Raw genomic sequence first — 17576 nt, 5'->3', positions numbered from 1 at the left:
GTGTTCTATGAATTTAATTTTTTTTTTTCAAACCTCTTTATTTTTTTTATTTTTTGGGAAATAGTTAAAATTCCAATAGTTTCAATACATTCAATGATTTTTATTTAGCAAGGAATTGCTAGAACACAGGAAACACTATACATACAGATACATGTTAGGTTAACTGTAAATAGCACATAGGGAATAGAATATACAAGGGTTTCTTTCATTACAATATCTAGAAAACATTATGAATTTAATCTGATATTGATAAATTCATATTACATTGATTACAAACTGAAAATTCGGGAATAAACTAATAATATACAACATGCTTACAGTTATCTAATTTAATTTAATCTTATATTGATATTACAATATATATATTTATATACTCAGGTATACATTAATATTGTTATACATATATTTTCAATAAAGGAGGTCAGAAAAAAAAAAAAATATTACAATGCCAGCAGAACGTCCTTCCCCCTTCCAATAATCCACTGGCGTTAGCTGCATGATTTGGACTTAATATACTATTTTGACTTAATATAGTATATTGTTACCACACCAGGTGCCGCAGAGTCACCCACGGAAGAAAAGTGCAGAAACATGGCTGCTATCATGAAGAAAAGAGGAAGGGCTATAGCCCTGCAGTGGATAACAGGCTATGTTGGCATAGATGGTAATGAGCAAGCTGACAAGTTGGCTAAACTTGGTTGTGCAGAGAATCAGCCTGCTCTACCACTTTCCTACAGAACAGTGAAATCACTTATAAGCGCTTATTATAAAGACAGGACAAGTGCTAGACACAAAGTTCAAGCGGAAGGAAAGAAGTGGGAGAGCCTACTGGATAAGGAAAAAAGAATCCCAGGCAATCCTAGCAGAGCTGAGAGAGTGGCCTGTTTTCGGCTAGTGACAGGACATGATCTGCTCCAAAAACACCTCCATCGAATTGGCATCGTAGATTCCCCGAAATGTCCTCTATGCAACATGGGGGACATGGATGGGGACCATCTTTTGGCGTGTGTTGGTCTGGTGGATGTTGAGCGAGATACGGACGAACTAAGAGGACGAATAAAATTGTATTGGGCTGCGAGAAGGAAAATGGCGTAATAGCCCACTTCCTGTGGCGTAGTGAAAAAAAAAAAAAAATGATTTTGACTACCTTGATTGGACCCTCCAACTAACCTTACAATCCCACAAAGGCAATCCAAGGCAGTACTATGCTAGAATACATTTGTCATTTGTATTATGCATTTGTATGTATTTCTTGTATTGTATAAAATAATAAAGGAGGTTACGAAAAAAAAAAATTATAATGGCGGAACGGCCTTAGGCTGCAGCTAGACTATACCACCTTAGCTGGACTCATATCAACACCTTATAATGCCACAAGACATTCAAAGGAAGAGGACTCAGTAAAGTAAATATACTTACTAAATATATGTTCTATATATGCACTAAATATGTGTACTATATATGTGCTAATTTCATTTTAATGAAGGGTATGAAAAAAAAGATATTACAATATAATCCCGAATATATTACACCTTTGTAAAGATGTAACTATTGTTTGCAAACTTCAGATTTGTGACTTTTTTCTTATGCGACTATATCTTGGTCATATTGCCGTTCTCGACCTTTTCCTCTGGTGCTGTAAGATCATTATTATAGTGTGGTTTGTAGTGAAACCAGTTTCCTCATGGGACTTATGAGACGTAAAGGATGATGACATGAATACTGTATTCATCTTTTCAAATAAAATAATATTTTGAAAACTTCAAAAACGCATCCAGAATAGTTCCTAAAATTCCACTTATGGCTTTGTTTTATTATAAATGCGATTAATAGAGATGATTGGTATAACTATCAGTTTGAAAGCATAATTTCCAACTGCAAAGTCACCAACAAAGTATTTTTGTTAGCTGCATTGTAAATAATGTATATTATAATTTAAGTTATATGTCTTGAAGATTTTTATATTATCTAATTGGGTTTAGTGAGAATACGAGTATTATATATATATTATTATTTAGTCCCACTTTAAGGGTTTTCTCATCATAAATGAATATTTCTATATTGATTTTTATGTCCTGCCTTTCTTTTGCTCGCCTTCTAACTTAAATAATTGTTACTTTTCTCCTGAGATAGTAAATTTTTTTTTAATTGATGTGCCAGGCGTGCGTGTTAGTATCGATCGTATTGAATTACGCCTTGTTAACTCTCCCTGTCCTCTGCTGTACTTCGACTTCTCCTGAAAGATGATAAGGAAGTTGTAGCATTCATTCCACTTAAGAACCCAATTGGATAATGACACGATCAAGTTGCACCAAATGGAGGCCCGAGCTATGAACCTCATCAGGAGTAATGGACTTGGAACTCTAACACTTTGTCTACCGACCGACCAATTGTCGTTCCTCCAAGGCTCGTCCTAACAATTCACTGTATTGGGTACTAAAAATAACTCTATCTACGGATTCGTTCCTGTTATATATTTCAGATAAAAAACATAATTATTGGATTAATAATTTTTACTTATATCAATGTGCATCGGATTATATTACCAAGATACGAGACACTATTTCCTTTCTTTGGTTTCGGATTGGGATGACATAGTGGGAGGATTCCAATTCCCTCGGAATCGATTGTACTATCGGGTTTCCCCTCGTGACCTTGATGTAGGATCTTCTCTATCTTACGTCATTACTTGGAATAAAATCCGCTTACAAAAAGACTTTTTAAGGATAGATTTTTATTTTATTTATTTATTTTGGCTTTTTAGACCACGATACCGTAATATTAGCATTGTTATATATATTTGTGATCTTCATAAAGTTCTTGTTAATACTGTGCAGTTCTTGGCCGAGAATGACTGACATTTGATGAGCCATATTTCATTTTTTATAAGCCCACAAAATGTCTCCCACTTAACATGACACTTACTTAAAGTCTGTGTGCCTGTTCGGTGTTATTTAATTGATGAATAGTTTGCTATGGATAGGAAAGCTAAAAAATGTTTCTTTAAGATAAGAGAAAGGATACTGAAATACTCCTCTTATTCCATCGATGTAAATAAATATTTTTCTGATAATAATATTAAAATGCATGATTTTAAATGAAATTGCCATTAATTCGGTTTTATTATGTTTTTTGACATTTTCGTGTGTCATTTTTACTCCATTATTTTTTTATTAGATAACAAAAAATATTTTTGGATGTGTTTATTGATTTATGTTATTATTGGGTATATTGCAATGGAATGCCCAATATTTAAAGTTTCAACATGTTTTACGATAACTGTGATATTTAAAATATTTGAAAATTTAGTTACCCATCTCCCAATCAGAGTGAAAACTACTGGAATTAACTGGTAAAATTAGTTGTTTTTCTATTCATTTCTATTTATATTCTATTGATGTACTATGTTACTTTTTTTATCATCCTTAATAAATTTTTTACATATATTCTTATATACGTTTCAATGTCTGTATCTTGTTCTCATCAAGTCCTGTGAAGCCTTAGATAGTAGAGCTATGAATATTTTTTCCTGTTATTTTTATATCTTTCTTCACCACCCGCAAAATCGTCCTAAAATTAATATCAAAATAAACAGTGCTTTATTCTCTGTTTTCCTAAATCTTCTACATTATTACTTTTATGACAGCAATTTGGCAATCAATTCGGATATCTCTTATTCATCTAACATATCTTATGTCGGTGGCTCCAAATTTTAGTATTTCTGTTTAGCTCAAAAAATAAGTTTATTTATTTTTTTTCATTAAATCAAATTGATGATATTCGTACAACAATCTGTTAATTTTTTTTAAATTAAAAATAATTGAGGCACAAGTGGATAATGATGTTATATTATAAATGTAAGAATCTGTGAAAATATAATTTAATGTTTATTTTTTTTTTTTTAACTTCTGAAAACTACCATAAATATATCTGTGTATACTTGTACTGCCAATATAAGGGAGAGAGGAGACAGACAGACTGGCAATAAGGTCAGGGAATCCCACCCCATCGCTATCGACCCACTAGATAAAGATCTAACTACCAGTGCTGGCCCATCCACCATCACACCGATCTCCAGCATCTTTCACATTCCTCGTACTCTTATAATAAACCATAATTTTCGAATTATTTTAAACCCAAAACATCCTAATCGTCCGTTTATGTTATATCATTTCTAATCAATAGTAATTATCCCTAGGTTACGATTTGTCATTAATCTGTCATTTCTTTTAGAGAGCTAGGCAATTAGAAACCTATTGAATTCAATCCCGAATGAACGACTTACATTCTTGTGTAAAATACAAATCTTACTGGCAATACAACATATTTAGATTTAACATTTGATAAAAAAAAGAAACATTGAGGTTGTTAATCAAAAAGAAAAAAGTATTTAAAGGAATGGAAACTCAGTCAGAGTGGTGTAGAATATTGGTTCAATCGTTAAAGACTTATCTATGACAGATAGTAATTTTACTCCAACTACTTACATGATGATTTGGAATCACCTTGTCTTAGAACATGTTACGTTTTCAAAATTAAAAAGAGAAAAAAACCGGTAGGTTTAAGAAGATATAAAGTTTCTGCATTGTCTGTCGTACAAAATCCAAGAACACGGCAGTAGAAATGCCAACACAGCTTAGTTTATATACATCATCACATTAGTGTTACTGGTGGAAAGCCGAACATGATAGAAATATATTTACTTTAATGATTATGATGCTAGTATATATTAAACTATATATCTGTGGTGGTCGTGAAAAACTAGGTAAGCCAAATAGCCTAAAAAGTTCGAGTTAACTGAGTTTAAACCGTCCTCGGGATTTCTTAAGTTGTGTTAAATTTGTTAAGTTTAGTTGCTTTCTAATGCCTACTTAATGGAAAGTAACCAAACCTAACCAATTTAACACGACTTAAGACGTTCCAAGGACGGTTTCAATCAAGTTAACTTGATTATCAGACAATTCGACTTACCTAGTTTTTCATGACCGCTACAGATGTGAAATATTTAAAAAAATAAGTTCTTTTTATTGTGTACTTTCTATTAAGATTCGATTTCTTTTCATCGTATATTTATTTGATTCTGAAGGGACCTCGTTCCAGAATAACGTTTATTTTTCTATCTATCTATATGGGGTTTACATACAAGCTATTGCACACAACAATAAAATGTTTGGTGTGTAATTCCTTTTGTATGTTAAATGGTTTAATGCTATGAAGAAAATATTGCGGATCTCAGGCAACACTAGGCAGATTTACATCATGAATACAAACAACTTACTTATTGAGCAATTAAAAAAAATCCTAAACCAAACCTTAATGAACTTATAAAAATTTAAAATTTCAGATAATTATTAATCAACAAGGAATTGAACGTCATTTTTTTATCGGATATGAACATGCTAATACTTGGGAAAAATTTTATCAAAGAACATCCCGGTATTTCAAGATGCTATTGAACACTTCTTCTGACCCAACGACAGCTTTCTGTCACTTCATTTCGAATATCATTATTATAATATTTCTTTTTCTCATATAATATTTTATAATTATAAAGCATTTCATGGTGCCCAAAAATAATTTTCAGCCTCAACAAGTTGACAATACACTATTTATTTTTACAGGTGCGGATTATGGAGCAGAGACTGGTGGAGGCGGAGTGGTCAGGAGAGGGTGGCAGTGAGGATAGGGAAGAAGCCATCAGCAAACTCGCCTCGCAGGTTGAGCAGCAGGTAACCAACACTATAATACATATTCAATTAAACCAGCCAGAAAGTTAATAAAAAAAATAAATAACTAATAATAAAGTACCTCTTTAAAATGATAACATATTATCAATGTAATTGAGAAGTATTCAAGAGTCAATACATCCACTTTTGAAAATTATTATGATAGCATATTATGCAGATTAAGGCAAATTATTATTCAGAATGTTGATGTGTAACATCTATTTAACAAGGGAAGTTTTTTGAAAAAACTAATCTTAAATTTTAAAAAAAATTAATAGTTAGATGTATAATTTAAATTTAACTCTCCATTATTAATTATTCTTTCATATTATTTACTATTATTAATTTTTTAATTATAATGAAATGACCTGGTTACGGGAACTCGGGATCAAGTCTCGATAAGAAAACAACTTTTTAAGAATTTTTTAGAAAAATATAGTGTACAATAAAAAATATTATAATTGTAACATTTGTATTACAAATTTTAAAGTGATACTTATTGAACATTTTTATCAGAATTGATTCGTGATTTGGAAATATTTCTACAAATTTAAAATTGTGTTATAAAATAAAAGTATAAGTGAAGTAATAGTTGAGGAATCAGTTAGGTGGTACGCGGTGCATAAAGTCAAAACAACAGAAGCCCGAAACATAAAATCCGGCTCATAAAATGTACATCTACAAATAATTTTTAAAAAATATTTTTTATTACACCTAACGTGAAAACGTAGTTCAGAATAAATTAACAAATTAAGTCTTTTTTTCTTATAGCTTCTAATGGTGCTTCTTAATGAACAATTTTTAATAAGAAATTTAACTACATTAAATTAGTACCATAAGCAATTAATTTGGTCAAGTAATATATCGTAAACTATACACCAAATAACGAATTTAGTTTTCCAAATTTTGTCCAAAATTAAGGTATAGTACTAAATATGAATCGAAACTTTCCACAGAAGCGACTTCCAAGCGCGGTCCTAAAAGAATTTTTATGGTAATGATTAGTTTGATAAAGTAAGGAATTAAAAAGTTTTAGTCATTTTTTTCGGTTTTTCACCTATAAATCCTAAACGGCGGATCATAATAAAAAGGTTGTTATAAAACAAACTAAAGACAATTAAATTATGTGTTTAATGTGTACCATAATGTAATAATTCGGCCAAGCAATACGTACGTTAATCATATGTTCTAGTTTTGTATAGTCAAACGTCCAGCTATCGGAGTTATCCGGAGTTGGTGGTTTACGATCATCTAACTTGCCCGAATTGTTCGTTTAAAATTGTTCGTTAATAACTTATACGTGGAATAAGTACTATACTTATTCCACATATAAGTTATTAAACTTTAATATGTTTTATTATATTTTTTTCACCATGATCCACCGTTTAGGGTTTATAGGAGAAAAACTGAAAGGAAGAGTTAAACTTTTTAATTCTTTACTTTCACACCGTTTTTCAATTTAGGCGATTTATAAATATTGGTCAATTCAACTATCTTAAAGTTTCATCTTTCCGTTTTAAGTTAATATTTCAAAAGTGATATAGAACCATCCGGAGGATTGTTTTTTTTTTGTGTTATAATCTCATCTTGTGAGATTGGAATATGTCAACCAATCTACCCGCTATAATTGTCTGTTTGAAAAGTCAGATAAGTAAAGCTGCCACGGAGGGCGGGAGTGGAGGTTTTCACGCCGTTTATCAAACAATCTAATAAACATATCTTACCTAATCATTCAACCGAGTAATGGTTGTCCGTGAACAATCTGTTCCGGTTGTGTGTGTTCATCAACTGATTAGCTATTGGAGCCCATGGAACTTCCAGAGTGGTTTACGACCATATCGCTAGGCCGATCGTAGGTAAGATCGTTTGATAAAGTAACGAATTAACAAGTTGAGGCCTTTCTTTCAGAAATTCACCTTTAAACCCTGAACGGTGGATCCTGGAGAAAACGTTGTCAGGTTATTGTATACTTATTCGACGCAAAATTTTATGTTGTTTAATTTCTTACAATGTAACTTTTAAATATGCACTGTTAAGAAGTTATAGGCGAAGAAATGAAACAGAAATCGTGACAGAAATTAAATTGTATAATTATTAGCAGATACATGTTTTCTGTAATATACTAAACAAGGAGGTAAAACAACTTTGTGGAAGTAGCTAATAACAATAAACCAATCAAATAATTCTCAAAAAATATATACTTAACTAAAATAAATTGTTAAAAGTTGTTCCTGAAAAGATAAGTTGAACAAAAGCTCTTAGATCGATCTTACATATTGTCTTGTATATAGCCTGCCAGGCCTGCTGCTACCCTCATCAGCCATTGTCGTGTCACTGCCTGAGTAATCCGACAGAATTAATCAACTGTGCCCAGCCGCTGTACACATGGGGCCCCTTCTCTGCCCTCTCTCCAATTAATTGTTCTTGTGATAATTAATTGCTTCGTCATTTTTTTTTTCATTTTGTGGGGTGGAAATCAAGGTCTTTTATCAATGTTTAACTACTCTCAAAATGTTTACTCGTTTTAGAATATTTAATCGAAAGGGTTAGAGAGACAAAAAAAAAATATCTCCAACAGATTAATGTATTTATCGTTTTTTTAAATTAGAAAAATAGAAATAAAAAAAATACATTTCTAAAATATATTGTGTATTTTACCAATATGTTTTTTTAAAATGCAATACAACCACCTAATGTTGCAAGAAAAATAGAAGGAACTGGTGGAAAATAGTTTATTATTTGCATATAAATCCGTAAAAAAAATTTTTTAAATCGATAAAGCGGTTTTTTTACATCTGAATCTTTAATGTGTATTATTATTATTATTTTTTTTCCTCCGAATAACCCTTTTAGAGGGTACGATAAATCATTCATCCTTTGAGTGTGTCGTTCCTTCACCTCCTGAGTCAATTTCATTCCACGTTAATTATTTTATTATATGTATGAATCTAGCTATAAAACTATCAAAGTGCTTAGCTTTCCTAATTTCATAAAATTCTAGCCCCGAGCTGTTAATGAAAATAGGAGTCTGTCCCATATTCAAGTGTGAACTAAGCCATACTATTAACAAGCACTTTCATATTTTTTAGAGATATGATTTTGGTGTAAAAAAAAAAGAAATTGAAAATCTAAATATTAGAGTTTAATTTCTTACAAAATGGATGCAAGTTGAATGGGACTTTTTGCCGCAAACGAAGTCCGGAATTGCCCCTAAAGTTTCTTAGTTTTATTTAGGCCAGATCTTGCTATCAAGGGATAACATTACGATAGTAAAAAATGTCGAATTTCTGTTTTGTTTTAAACGTCAACAGATAATAAACGTTGTAATGCATATTATGTATACAATATAAATTTAAGTCGCCTGATTATTAATTTTCGGAAATTTATAAATACAGAATATTTATATAAACTACCTTGTAAAAATTTTTTCAAAACCTTTTGTGTAATAGGGTACTATTGAAACATTCTAAACAAAGCCTTTAAGTCCTTCAAATTGAAATTAATAGGAAGTCAATGTTTCGTTAGAACTGAATGTCAATACACCAATAGACCACATGAATAAACCATATAGTTCAGGAGCCCAAGAGAAGAATAAAGGCAGTTATTTCACCCCAACCCCACACATTTATTTAAATGCTGATAGCAATCAAAGATATTAAACTTATTTTGAATACTTTTTTATACTATTCAATGTACGTTACTAATCCAAAATACAAAAATTTGATTCTCAGGTTATTTTCAATAGTAATGTTTTAAAATAAATTTTCATTCTTCATACTTAATACTATCTCAAGACTATATATATTTCAACGTAAACTTGACCAATATAAAAGCGTCTGAATACGTTCAACTTGAGTTTATCATTAATTTAAAAAATAAAGAATTCATGTAATTTTTTGTGGACTGTATCAGCATTTTGCAGGATTATTCTTCATAAATTCTTATGGATCATTATTTATTATAGCTATTAGAAATCAAGAAAAAAGAGTATGTTCTTAGTTTAATTATTGGACGTTTTTATTTTATTTCCTTGCTCTCAATTGTATGCTTGTAATCATATCATAATAAATTCTTATGGATCATTATTTATTATAGCTATTAGAAATCAAGAAAAAAGAGTTCTTAGTTTAATTATTTGACGTTTTTATTTTATTTCCTTGCTCTCAATTGTATGCTTGTAATCATATTTTACTCACTTCCGATTACACGATCACTGTGAAATGTGGTAAAAATACGTAAACCCGATGACAATGCAATAATATAGTGTCATGGAGAAAGTCTGATCATGATTCAGCTCTGTTGAACGAATTGACTGATTATGAGGGATCGTGATACACATGTTTCTTAACACCTATACTCACGATTCTAAGCGGGGCATGGGCTAATATTTTTAGAATGTAGGGTCATTAGCACTGTTTAACGACGCGGCTGATTTTGAAGAACTTATACGCCTCATTACGATTTCTTGCAGAATACTCCTAAATTCTCGGGTCCATCAGCTCTATAAAGCTTATTAGAATGCCAAGTCTTGAAAACTAAAAAGTGAAAAATCAAATAAAGAAAAATTATTTTTAAGAAAAATTATTTTTAAGAAAAACGATTTTATTTTTTCGAAAATCATGTACTAACTGATGCAAATACTGCATTATCAATGTAAAACTCAAAGTTGTGGTATATTGTCTCAACATTCGTATTTTAATTAGAATTTCCACGATTTTATAACCAGAATAAATTTTAAACAGAGTAATTTAAAGTATTAATCCATGTTACACTACTAAATTTCGTTTAATTTACATTTTTTGTGTTCTAACGTATTTTTATATTGGTTAAGATAAGATGCTATAAATTTGAGTTTTTCCGCTTATAATATGATAATGCATTATGCAAAAGTAAGAAAGTTATTTTACATAGATTATTTTCATAGTAACAATTTTTTTTTTAGATTAGTAGTTTAGATTTTTTCTTACTGAACTTAATAAACTGTATCTCAACGGCTAACTTTCTAAGAAAAGTTTCTGTTGTTACCCTTTCATAAATAACCGTGACCACCTGACGAAATGATAGACTGTGACCGATTCGAGTTGAAGAGCAGATTAGCTTGAATAGGGTTACTCAAGAGAAATTTCTCCCTCGATGTAGAAACTGTTAAAATTGTCTATTCGTCCCACAAAAAAAATAATAATAATAAAATAAATAAATAAAATGTGTACATTACTAAGTTTTAATCTTACTTTTGTCCTCGTTTCGTTATTTCTTTTACAGTCATCATCCATTTGAATTTAATTTATTTCATCTTTATTATTTTTTATGATGTATTTAATTTTTAAAAACACAAATGAATTCTGCTAAGAAAGCTTTTAAACTTCCTGCCTATTTTTACTAGGGGTATATAATAATTATGCCAATAATACTTAATTTTTCTAGGTTCAAGAACAATTTTTATTATTTTTATGTTTTAATAAATTTAATTTGTTGTTGTGAATAAAATCTACGGGAGGACCGGTGTTTGCAAGATGGAATTTGACCCGTTAATCCATCCCTTCAAATTAGGACCAAATCGAATCTGATGAAATCGTACAATTCATGAAAATTTCATAAAAGTTGGATTTACGGTCGATTGATTAGATCCCAACACAAATTTGACTATAGTCAGACACGGAAGCTAATTGGTTCCTTGATACCTGTAACGTTAAGTATGAGTGAAGATTTTTGTTTCTGTGTATAATTTTGTTTTCATTTTCTTTATTAATACCCAGCTTCCCTAACTTCAGTAGAGAGGAAGTTAATTAAACTATTTCATATTTTACGATTATTAGCATTTTTCAGCTCTACTTAAGGTTTTCCCAAAAGAACCAAAAATTGGAGTAGGAGCTCATCTAAAGAAATTGTAACATAATGCAAGAAAAACTAAGTGGATAATGGGAATGACTTCCTATAACCCCACGGAAAGTTACTTATAAAGCACCAAAAAATGTACAATTAATTTGCATAGATATAAAAACAAACAAAATTTTGAAATTGGACAAGAGATTGAGTATTTTTAAGTTTGGTCTTTTTCCAATGTTCTCCGCTTATACGTATTTTTGAGGACATATTTTTCCTTATCTGCTACTCTGTCGTAGTTGATGAACATAGAGCCTTCACCCCTTCGAACTCAGTAGACCCTACAAAAAGGAGGTATCAAACTGATGGCAGCCCATCTGAGATGAGAGCCCTCCGAGTAAATTGGAAGTTATCAAAACGGCAGTAAACCCTTGGGTTACATCCAGCCCTAACCCCTTTAGAGAATAGGTCATAGTAGATACTCCACCTCTTGCTTATCACAAAACATTACGAAGATAATTTACAAACTATTGCAATATGCGTTATAGCTCCTACTCCAATTTTTGGTTCTTTTGGGAAAACCCCAGTAGAGCTGAATAATAATAATATAATATTATAATAATCGTAAAATATGAAATAGTTTAATTTACTTCCTCTCTACTGAAGTTAGGGAAGCTTGGTATTAATAAAGAAATTGAAAACAAAAGTCGAACGAAATTTTCAGGATTTGTGCGATTTTATTAGATTCCCACTAATACTTTCGCAAATAACCCGCAAAGGCTTTTTACTTTATACACCAATGTTTTTAAACGGCACGTCCGATTTGGCCTAAATTTGAAGGGATGGTGATTAGTGGATGAAATTTCATTTTGCAAAACACGGGTTCTCCCGTAGATTTTATTCATAACAACATTACGAAGGTAATTTACAAACTATTGCAATATCGCATTTAGTTTATTACATTTTTCAATTCGGCCCTTACTACAATTGCATGCAAGAACGTCACTGCGGGTAAAGAAAGATAAGAAGAAGGTTTTTCATTTCCTCTTCCGCCCGATTGTAAGAAAACTGGAAACATTGAGACTAGAGAACTTACTTCAAATTGCGAAAAGCATGTAAAATATTGCTCAAAGAGGTTATCATACTCATAACTAAAATTCCTTATAAAAACTGTTAACTTATAAATATAGTTTGCCAAAAATGTTTATGAAAACATTTTAAATAATTTGATAGTTATAATTATTTTTAAAAATGGGAATTATCTCAAGACCTCTGGTTAAAACTGTTGGCAAATTTTCATTTTTGCCCTCCTCCATCACCAGTAAGTTGTAGAAACAGTCCAGACCTTATGCTATAGTTGAATAGGGTTATCATTAGTAATATTAACATTTGTTTCATTTAATTAATTATGGAGCGAAATTATCTAAAATATTTATAAACAAAGGGAAACATTAGAGAGAAATGCTCTCCGATATACAGACATTTTTTATCTCTTAAAAACATGGTTGGTGTCCCTTCTTTCAAAATCCCAAATGGTACCAGATTTGAGTTTTCTTTTGCTTATTTATTTTTAAATAACTTAATCATCAATGTACAAATAATTGTTTATGAAAAAAAAAAAAATTTTCTCATAATAATATTTTACAAATAACTTGATAAGTAACGAATCTCACAAAATGCTTCAATTCCTGAACTATTTCACATGAAACAACAATATTTCAAAATGAAATTAGTGACAGTGACAAAACCAGGCAATAGATTGAGGTATTCCCTTTTCCCTCTTAAAGATAAAAAAAATTAAATTTTTGTTATAATTTTGTTTGGTACTCTGATTATTTTTATCCTGAACAAAATAAAATTTATTTCAAAATGAAATATGCAGTTATTATATTATTATGTTGAATCCATTATATATTACTGATTAATTTACTAAAGCAAAGAAAAAAAAAGAAAGAGAACTTCATTTTCTTATTGTTTAAAATATCTTTTATTTTTATTTATACAATGAAGAATCCTTGAAAAAAAAAAAACTGTATAACTCCTTAATAAAATAATAATAATGTATAACTCCATTTTTTTTTTTTTTTTTTTTTCAAATTTGTGATTTTGACATAATCTTGTAGCTCTAAGATACATGAACTAAGCAATGTGTATTTGTTGGCAGAAAAACACTCTAAATGCCTAGTTTTTAAGCAAAAATTAATATCTGATCAGAAGAAATGAGTGAATCTTAATTTTGTTCTTCTCCAAAAATTGAGTTATACCTTTCTCCCCCAGGTTTTGTCATACATATATAACACCCATGTTATGGGAATAAAGTAATTTACATGTTTATATTTTGTAAATAATTAACAAAAGAAGGAAAACTAGTGTAAAAGTTGAAATTATCACAAAATCTTTGTGTATAAGAAGCATTGGTTTAAAAAAATAATGTGTGTGAAGGATGAATGATTTTTTTTTTTTTAGTTAATGTTTGAACAAAAAGAATTGTGTGTTTTATTTTTACATTTGAACTTTTTGGCAAATTTATATTTGTTTTTCCTTGTTATACCCATGCCCTCATTATTTACTAGTATCTATATTTAAGAAATATTAGATATTTGGATTTTGATCACATTAGGAACTTTGTTCTTGCCTCTTTCTTTTCAATTTCTTTCCTTAAAATGTCACCATATGCCCAGTAATATTATATAACATATCTCTAAGACATATTTTTTGTACTTTTGCTTGTATATTTATCCTAAAAAGGAACCAAAACTTATATTAAATAAATATAAAAATAAAGATTTATAGACCATTTTCCTCATTATCATTGACAAATGATATTATTTCATATGAAATCTAATGTTTGTGTTAATGAATTCTTGCAGAGGCAGCTGAGACTTGCGGATGCTAGACAGGTTGAAGCTAAAGCAGCTCGAATCAAAGAGTGGGTGACAAATAAACTGCGAGAGTTAGAAGCTCAAAACCAGCATTTGCGGGAGCAGAACCACAGGTGTAACCAGCAACTAGAACTGCTCAGGAAGCACATGGCTGACATCAGCACCGAGAGGAGCAGGCCGTCCACCCTGCTCCGCTCCAACACCACTGCGTCCACTAAGTAATTTCGATTTACAAATTTTTTTTTCTTTCAACTTAAATCATAGTTTTTCGTTAAAGTTAATTTTCTTTATTTCACTCATTATTAAAGATATAAATGCATTGTTTTGCAATTAATTCTGTTTATTCCAGAATCCTTAGGTCTGTTTTGATTGTAGAAAGTCATATTATTGTATAACTATCAGTGATTGTAATTAAATGAAAAAACTTCAAATTAAAATTTATTGATAAATTTTACCCTTTGCTTTTATAATCCTTGTCTTCCTTAAATTTCATTTATTTTGATTCTGCCTAGTTCTTAGATAAATTCTTGGTTAAGGATCAATGAAAATAAAGTATTTTTATCTCTTTCTTTCAAAATTTAGTGATCAAATCTTAAATAACAAAATTATAGTCAGGAAGAATTATAGAAAGCTGACTGTAAAATTTGGTGTAATACTTCCTATCCACTATGAAAAAGGTGGTATTGGATGAATGGTTAGAATTTTTCATTTTCCAATCAGATTTATTTTATCAGTATCCTTTATTTTATTTTGCATCCTCATATATAATAAGGATGAAAGGAATCCATCTATCTTGAGCCTTTAACTGTACTTGGTACAATCATTTAAGGATTTTTTTTTTATCTGTTATTTGATATTTGCTTACTTATAGTTCTGTAAATAGTATGGTGAACTCCCAATAATTTTAAGTATACATCATTTGCTGGAAGGTATTACTGATTAATGCATTTTAGCATCTTTAAATAGTTTTAAAAAAAAAATTTTTGTGATTCTTTATCCCAACTTTATTTTTTTCTTTTCCAATGTTTAAATGTTTAATGGGTTAGGGTAAAAAAATAAATTATTATTATAAACGACCTGGGCATAATAGTCTGTAAAAAATTATGTAGCGATGATATATCAATTTAATGTTCTTCTTGATAATGGCCTAAAGACCAAAACTCAATATCAAAAATATAAAAAATAAAAGTTCAGATAAAGGATCATAAGAAGTTTTTTTTTTTTAATAAATTACCTAATTCAAACAACAATTAAATATATAATATATTTTTGAAGTATCCATAAATATTTAATATGATAATGTTAATTATATATTATTCTTGATAAATTAATATTGAATGTTTTTTTAAAGATATTGATTCACCTTACTAATGTTTCCATTTGATTAATAGGGGACTGGAAGCAGTATATGCGGAAGTGCCTAGAAGACCGAAACCAGTCAACCAAGACCAAAGCCTCGGTCACCGACGCCACCTCTCAGCAACTGCTGTAACTGTTAATAGTCCCTCATCGCAACAGCTCAGTGATGATCTCCAGGCTGCTGTTGAGAGCTTAGCTCTTCTTCCCGTCCACATTAGGCGTAATTGTTTGTTTACTTTTACATTTTTTTACATTTGATATAACAAAAATTCATTAATTTTTTAATGATCTAATTTATTTGCTTAATGAATAATAATAATGATTTTTTAAAAAATAGTATTTAAGTGTTTACCATTTGGCTGCCAATGTAGTGTTTAGTGATCTACAAATCCATAATCTATTATGGAATATTATTGATTGACCGTGTGTATAGACGAATGGAATATGGTCAGGGTGCAGTCAAAAAAAGTCATAGTATATCCAGTTACTATTTGAGTTTTTTTGAACGCACCCAGACCATATTCCATTCAACCATAATCTATTATCTATGATAGATCCATAATTTATAATCATGACGACATTATACCATATTTCAAGAGATATCTAACGATTACTTTTTTAGTTATTTTAATTGTTAACTTTACAACTTTGTTCAACTTAATTTTAAACAACTTTTTATCTTTTGTATAAATACTCTGACTGTCAATTTACTTTGTTTTGTTTTTTTATTTTAGCTAAGTCAGAATGCATGGACTCTGAGCAAGGCCATGATTATGCAGAAATATATACACCAAGCACTGAAAAAGATGCTTGGGATGTTGGCAAACCACCAACACCTCCTTTGCATAGGTAATTTTCTTGTTGATGGATAATTTTGTATTTTATTGCCTGTTTTTTTATTCATACTTATTTAAATTATTTTTTTATGAAAATAATTTGCAAATAAAAAAAATTATTATAATATTGATGTTTAAGTTACAATCAATGTAATATTTCTATTTAAGCATCCAATGGTTCATATCAATATTATGCAAGTATTTTAAACATGTCTATAAATTCATTGCTTTTCTCATCTTCAGGTTTCCTTCGTGGGAAAGTCGTATCTACCAGGTGGCCAGTGAAGGCCTCGCACCTCATCCTACCCCCGACTCAAGTAATAATAACACTGCCTCGAGTAGAATCCACTGTTCTCATGGCTACTGTGATATCAGTGTACCTGTTTATGCTACTGTTAAAGGGGTAAGTCATAGTTACTCTCAGAAAAATTTTGTTAACTTAAATCATAATATATACCTAAAATAATGTAAATTAGTGCTGATGTGACTTTAACTAATTTCATTATTTTTATTTGGTTTTATGTATTACTTAAAACAAAAAACTAAGAGAAAGGAATTTGTTTGTGCCACTTTGTTATTTTTTTTTTGTCTACTTCTAAGCAATAATCTAATTAGTAATTTCATTACTGAACTTGTTCATATCTAATTTATCTTCAATATCTACCTCTGTGCCAAATAGTTTCTATCCTAGGAATGTGACAGATTCAATTTATTGAATTGTATTTATGTCAATTGTAAAATCTATGTATATTTATTTTTTAAATGTAATTTTCTATGATATATTTGGTTAAATTGATTTTAAATTAACAGCATAGTTTAAAAAATATGCAATAAAACTGTTCACTCTTGTTTCTCCAGTTAGAATTAATTTTATTGATTAAAAGCAAAAAAAAAGTTCATATTTATTAAAATACTAGATTATAGTTAGAGTACGAAAATGAAATATAAAG

The 17576-nt window shown here is 29.9% G+C and overlaps 1 protein-coding gene across 10 annotated transcripts in view; it reads left to right on the top strand.

The window, feature by feature from the left end:
* The window catches only part of LOC106686356 (uncharacterized protein CG43867), a 443901-nt gene that overhangs the window by 404448 nt on the left and 21877 nt on the right, over positions 1 to 17576 (top strand). For 9 of the 10 annotated variants that reach the window (XM_014429607.3, XM_014429606.3, XM_014429604.3 and 6 more), the window contains 5 exons: positions 5622 to 5729; positions 14420 to 14649; positions 15823 to 16016; positions 16525 to 16639; positions 16870 to 17029. In XM_014429607.3, the coding sequence (XP_014285093.1) occupies positions 5622 to 5729; positions 14420 to 14649; positions 15823 to 16016; positions 16525 to 16639; positions 16870 to 17029 (807 nt within the window). The remainder of the gene's footprint in view (positions 1 to 5621; positions 5730 to 14419; positions 14650 to 15822; positions 16017 to 16524; positions 16640 to 16869; positions 17030 to 17576) is intronic. The other variant, XM_014429605.3, reaches the window with a different exon arrangement.

The sequence above is a fragment of the Halyomorpha halys genome, unplaced genomic scaffold (genome assembly GCF_000696795.3).
Source record: "Halyomorpha halys isolate HHAL.00 unplaced genomic scaffold, Hhal_1.1 Scaffold811.1, whole genome shotgun sequence".
Classification (NCBI taxonomy): Eukaryota; Metazoa; Arthropoda; class Insecta; order Hemiptera; family Pentatomidae; genus Halyomorpha; species Halyomorpha halys.
This window is presented reverse-complemented; position numbering and strand designations above follow the sequence as displayed.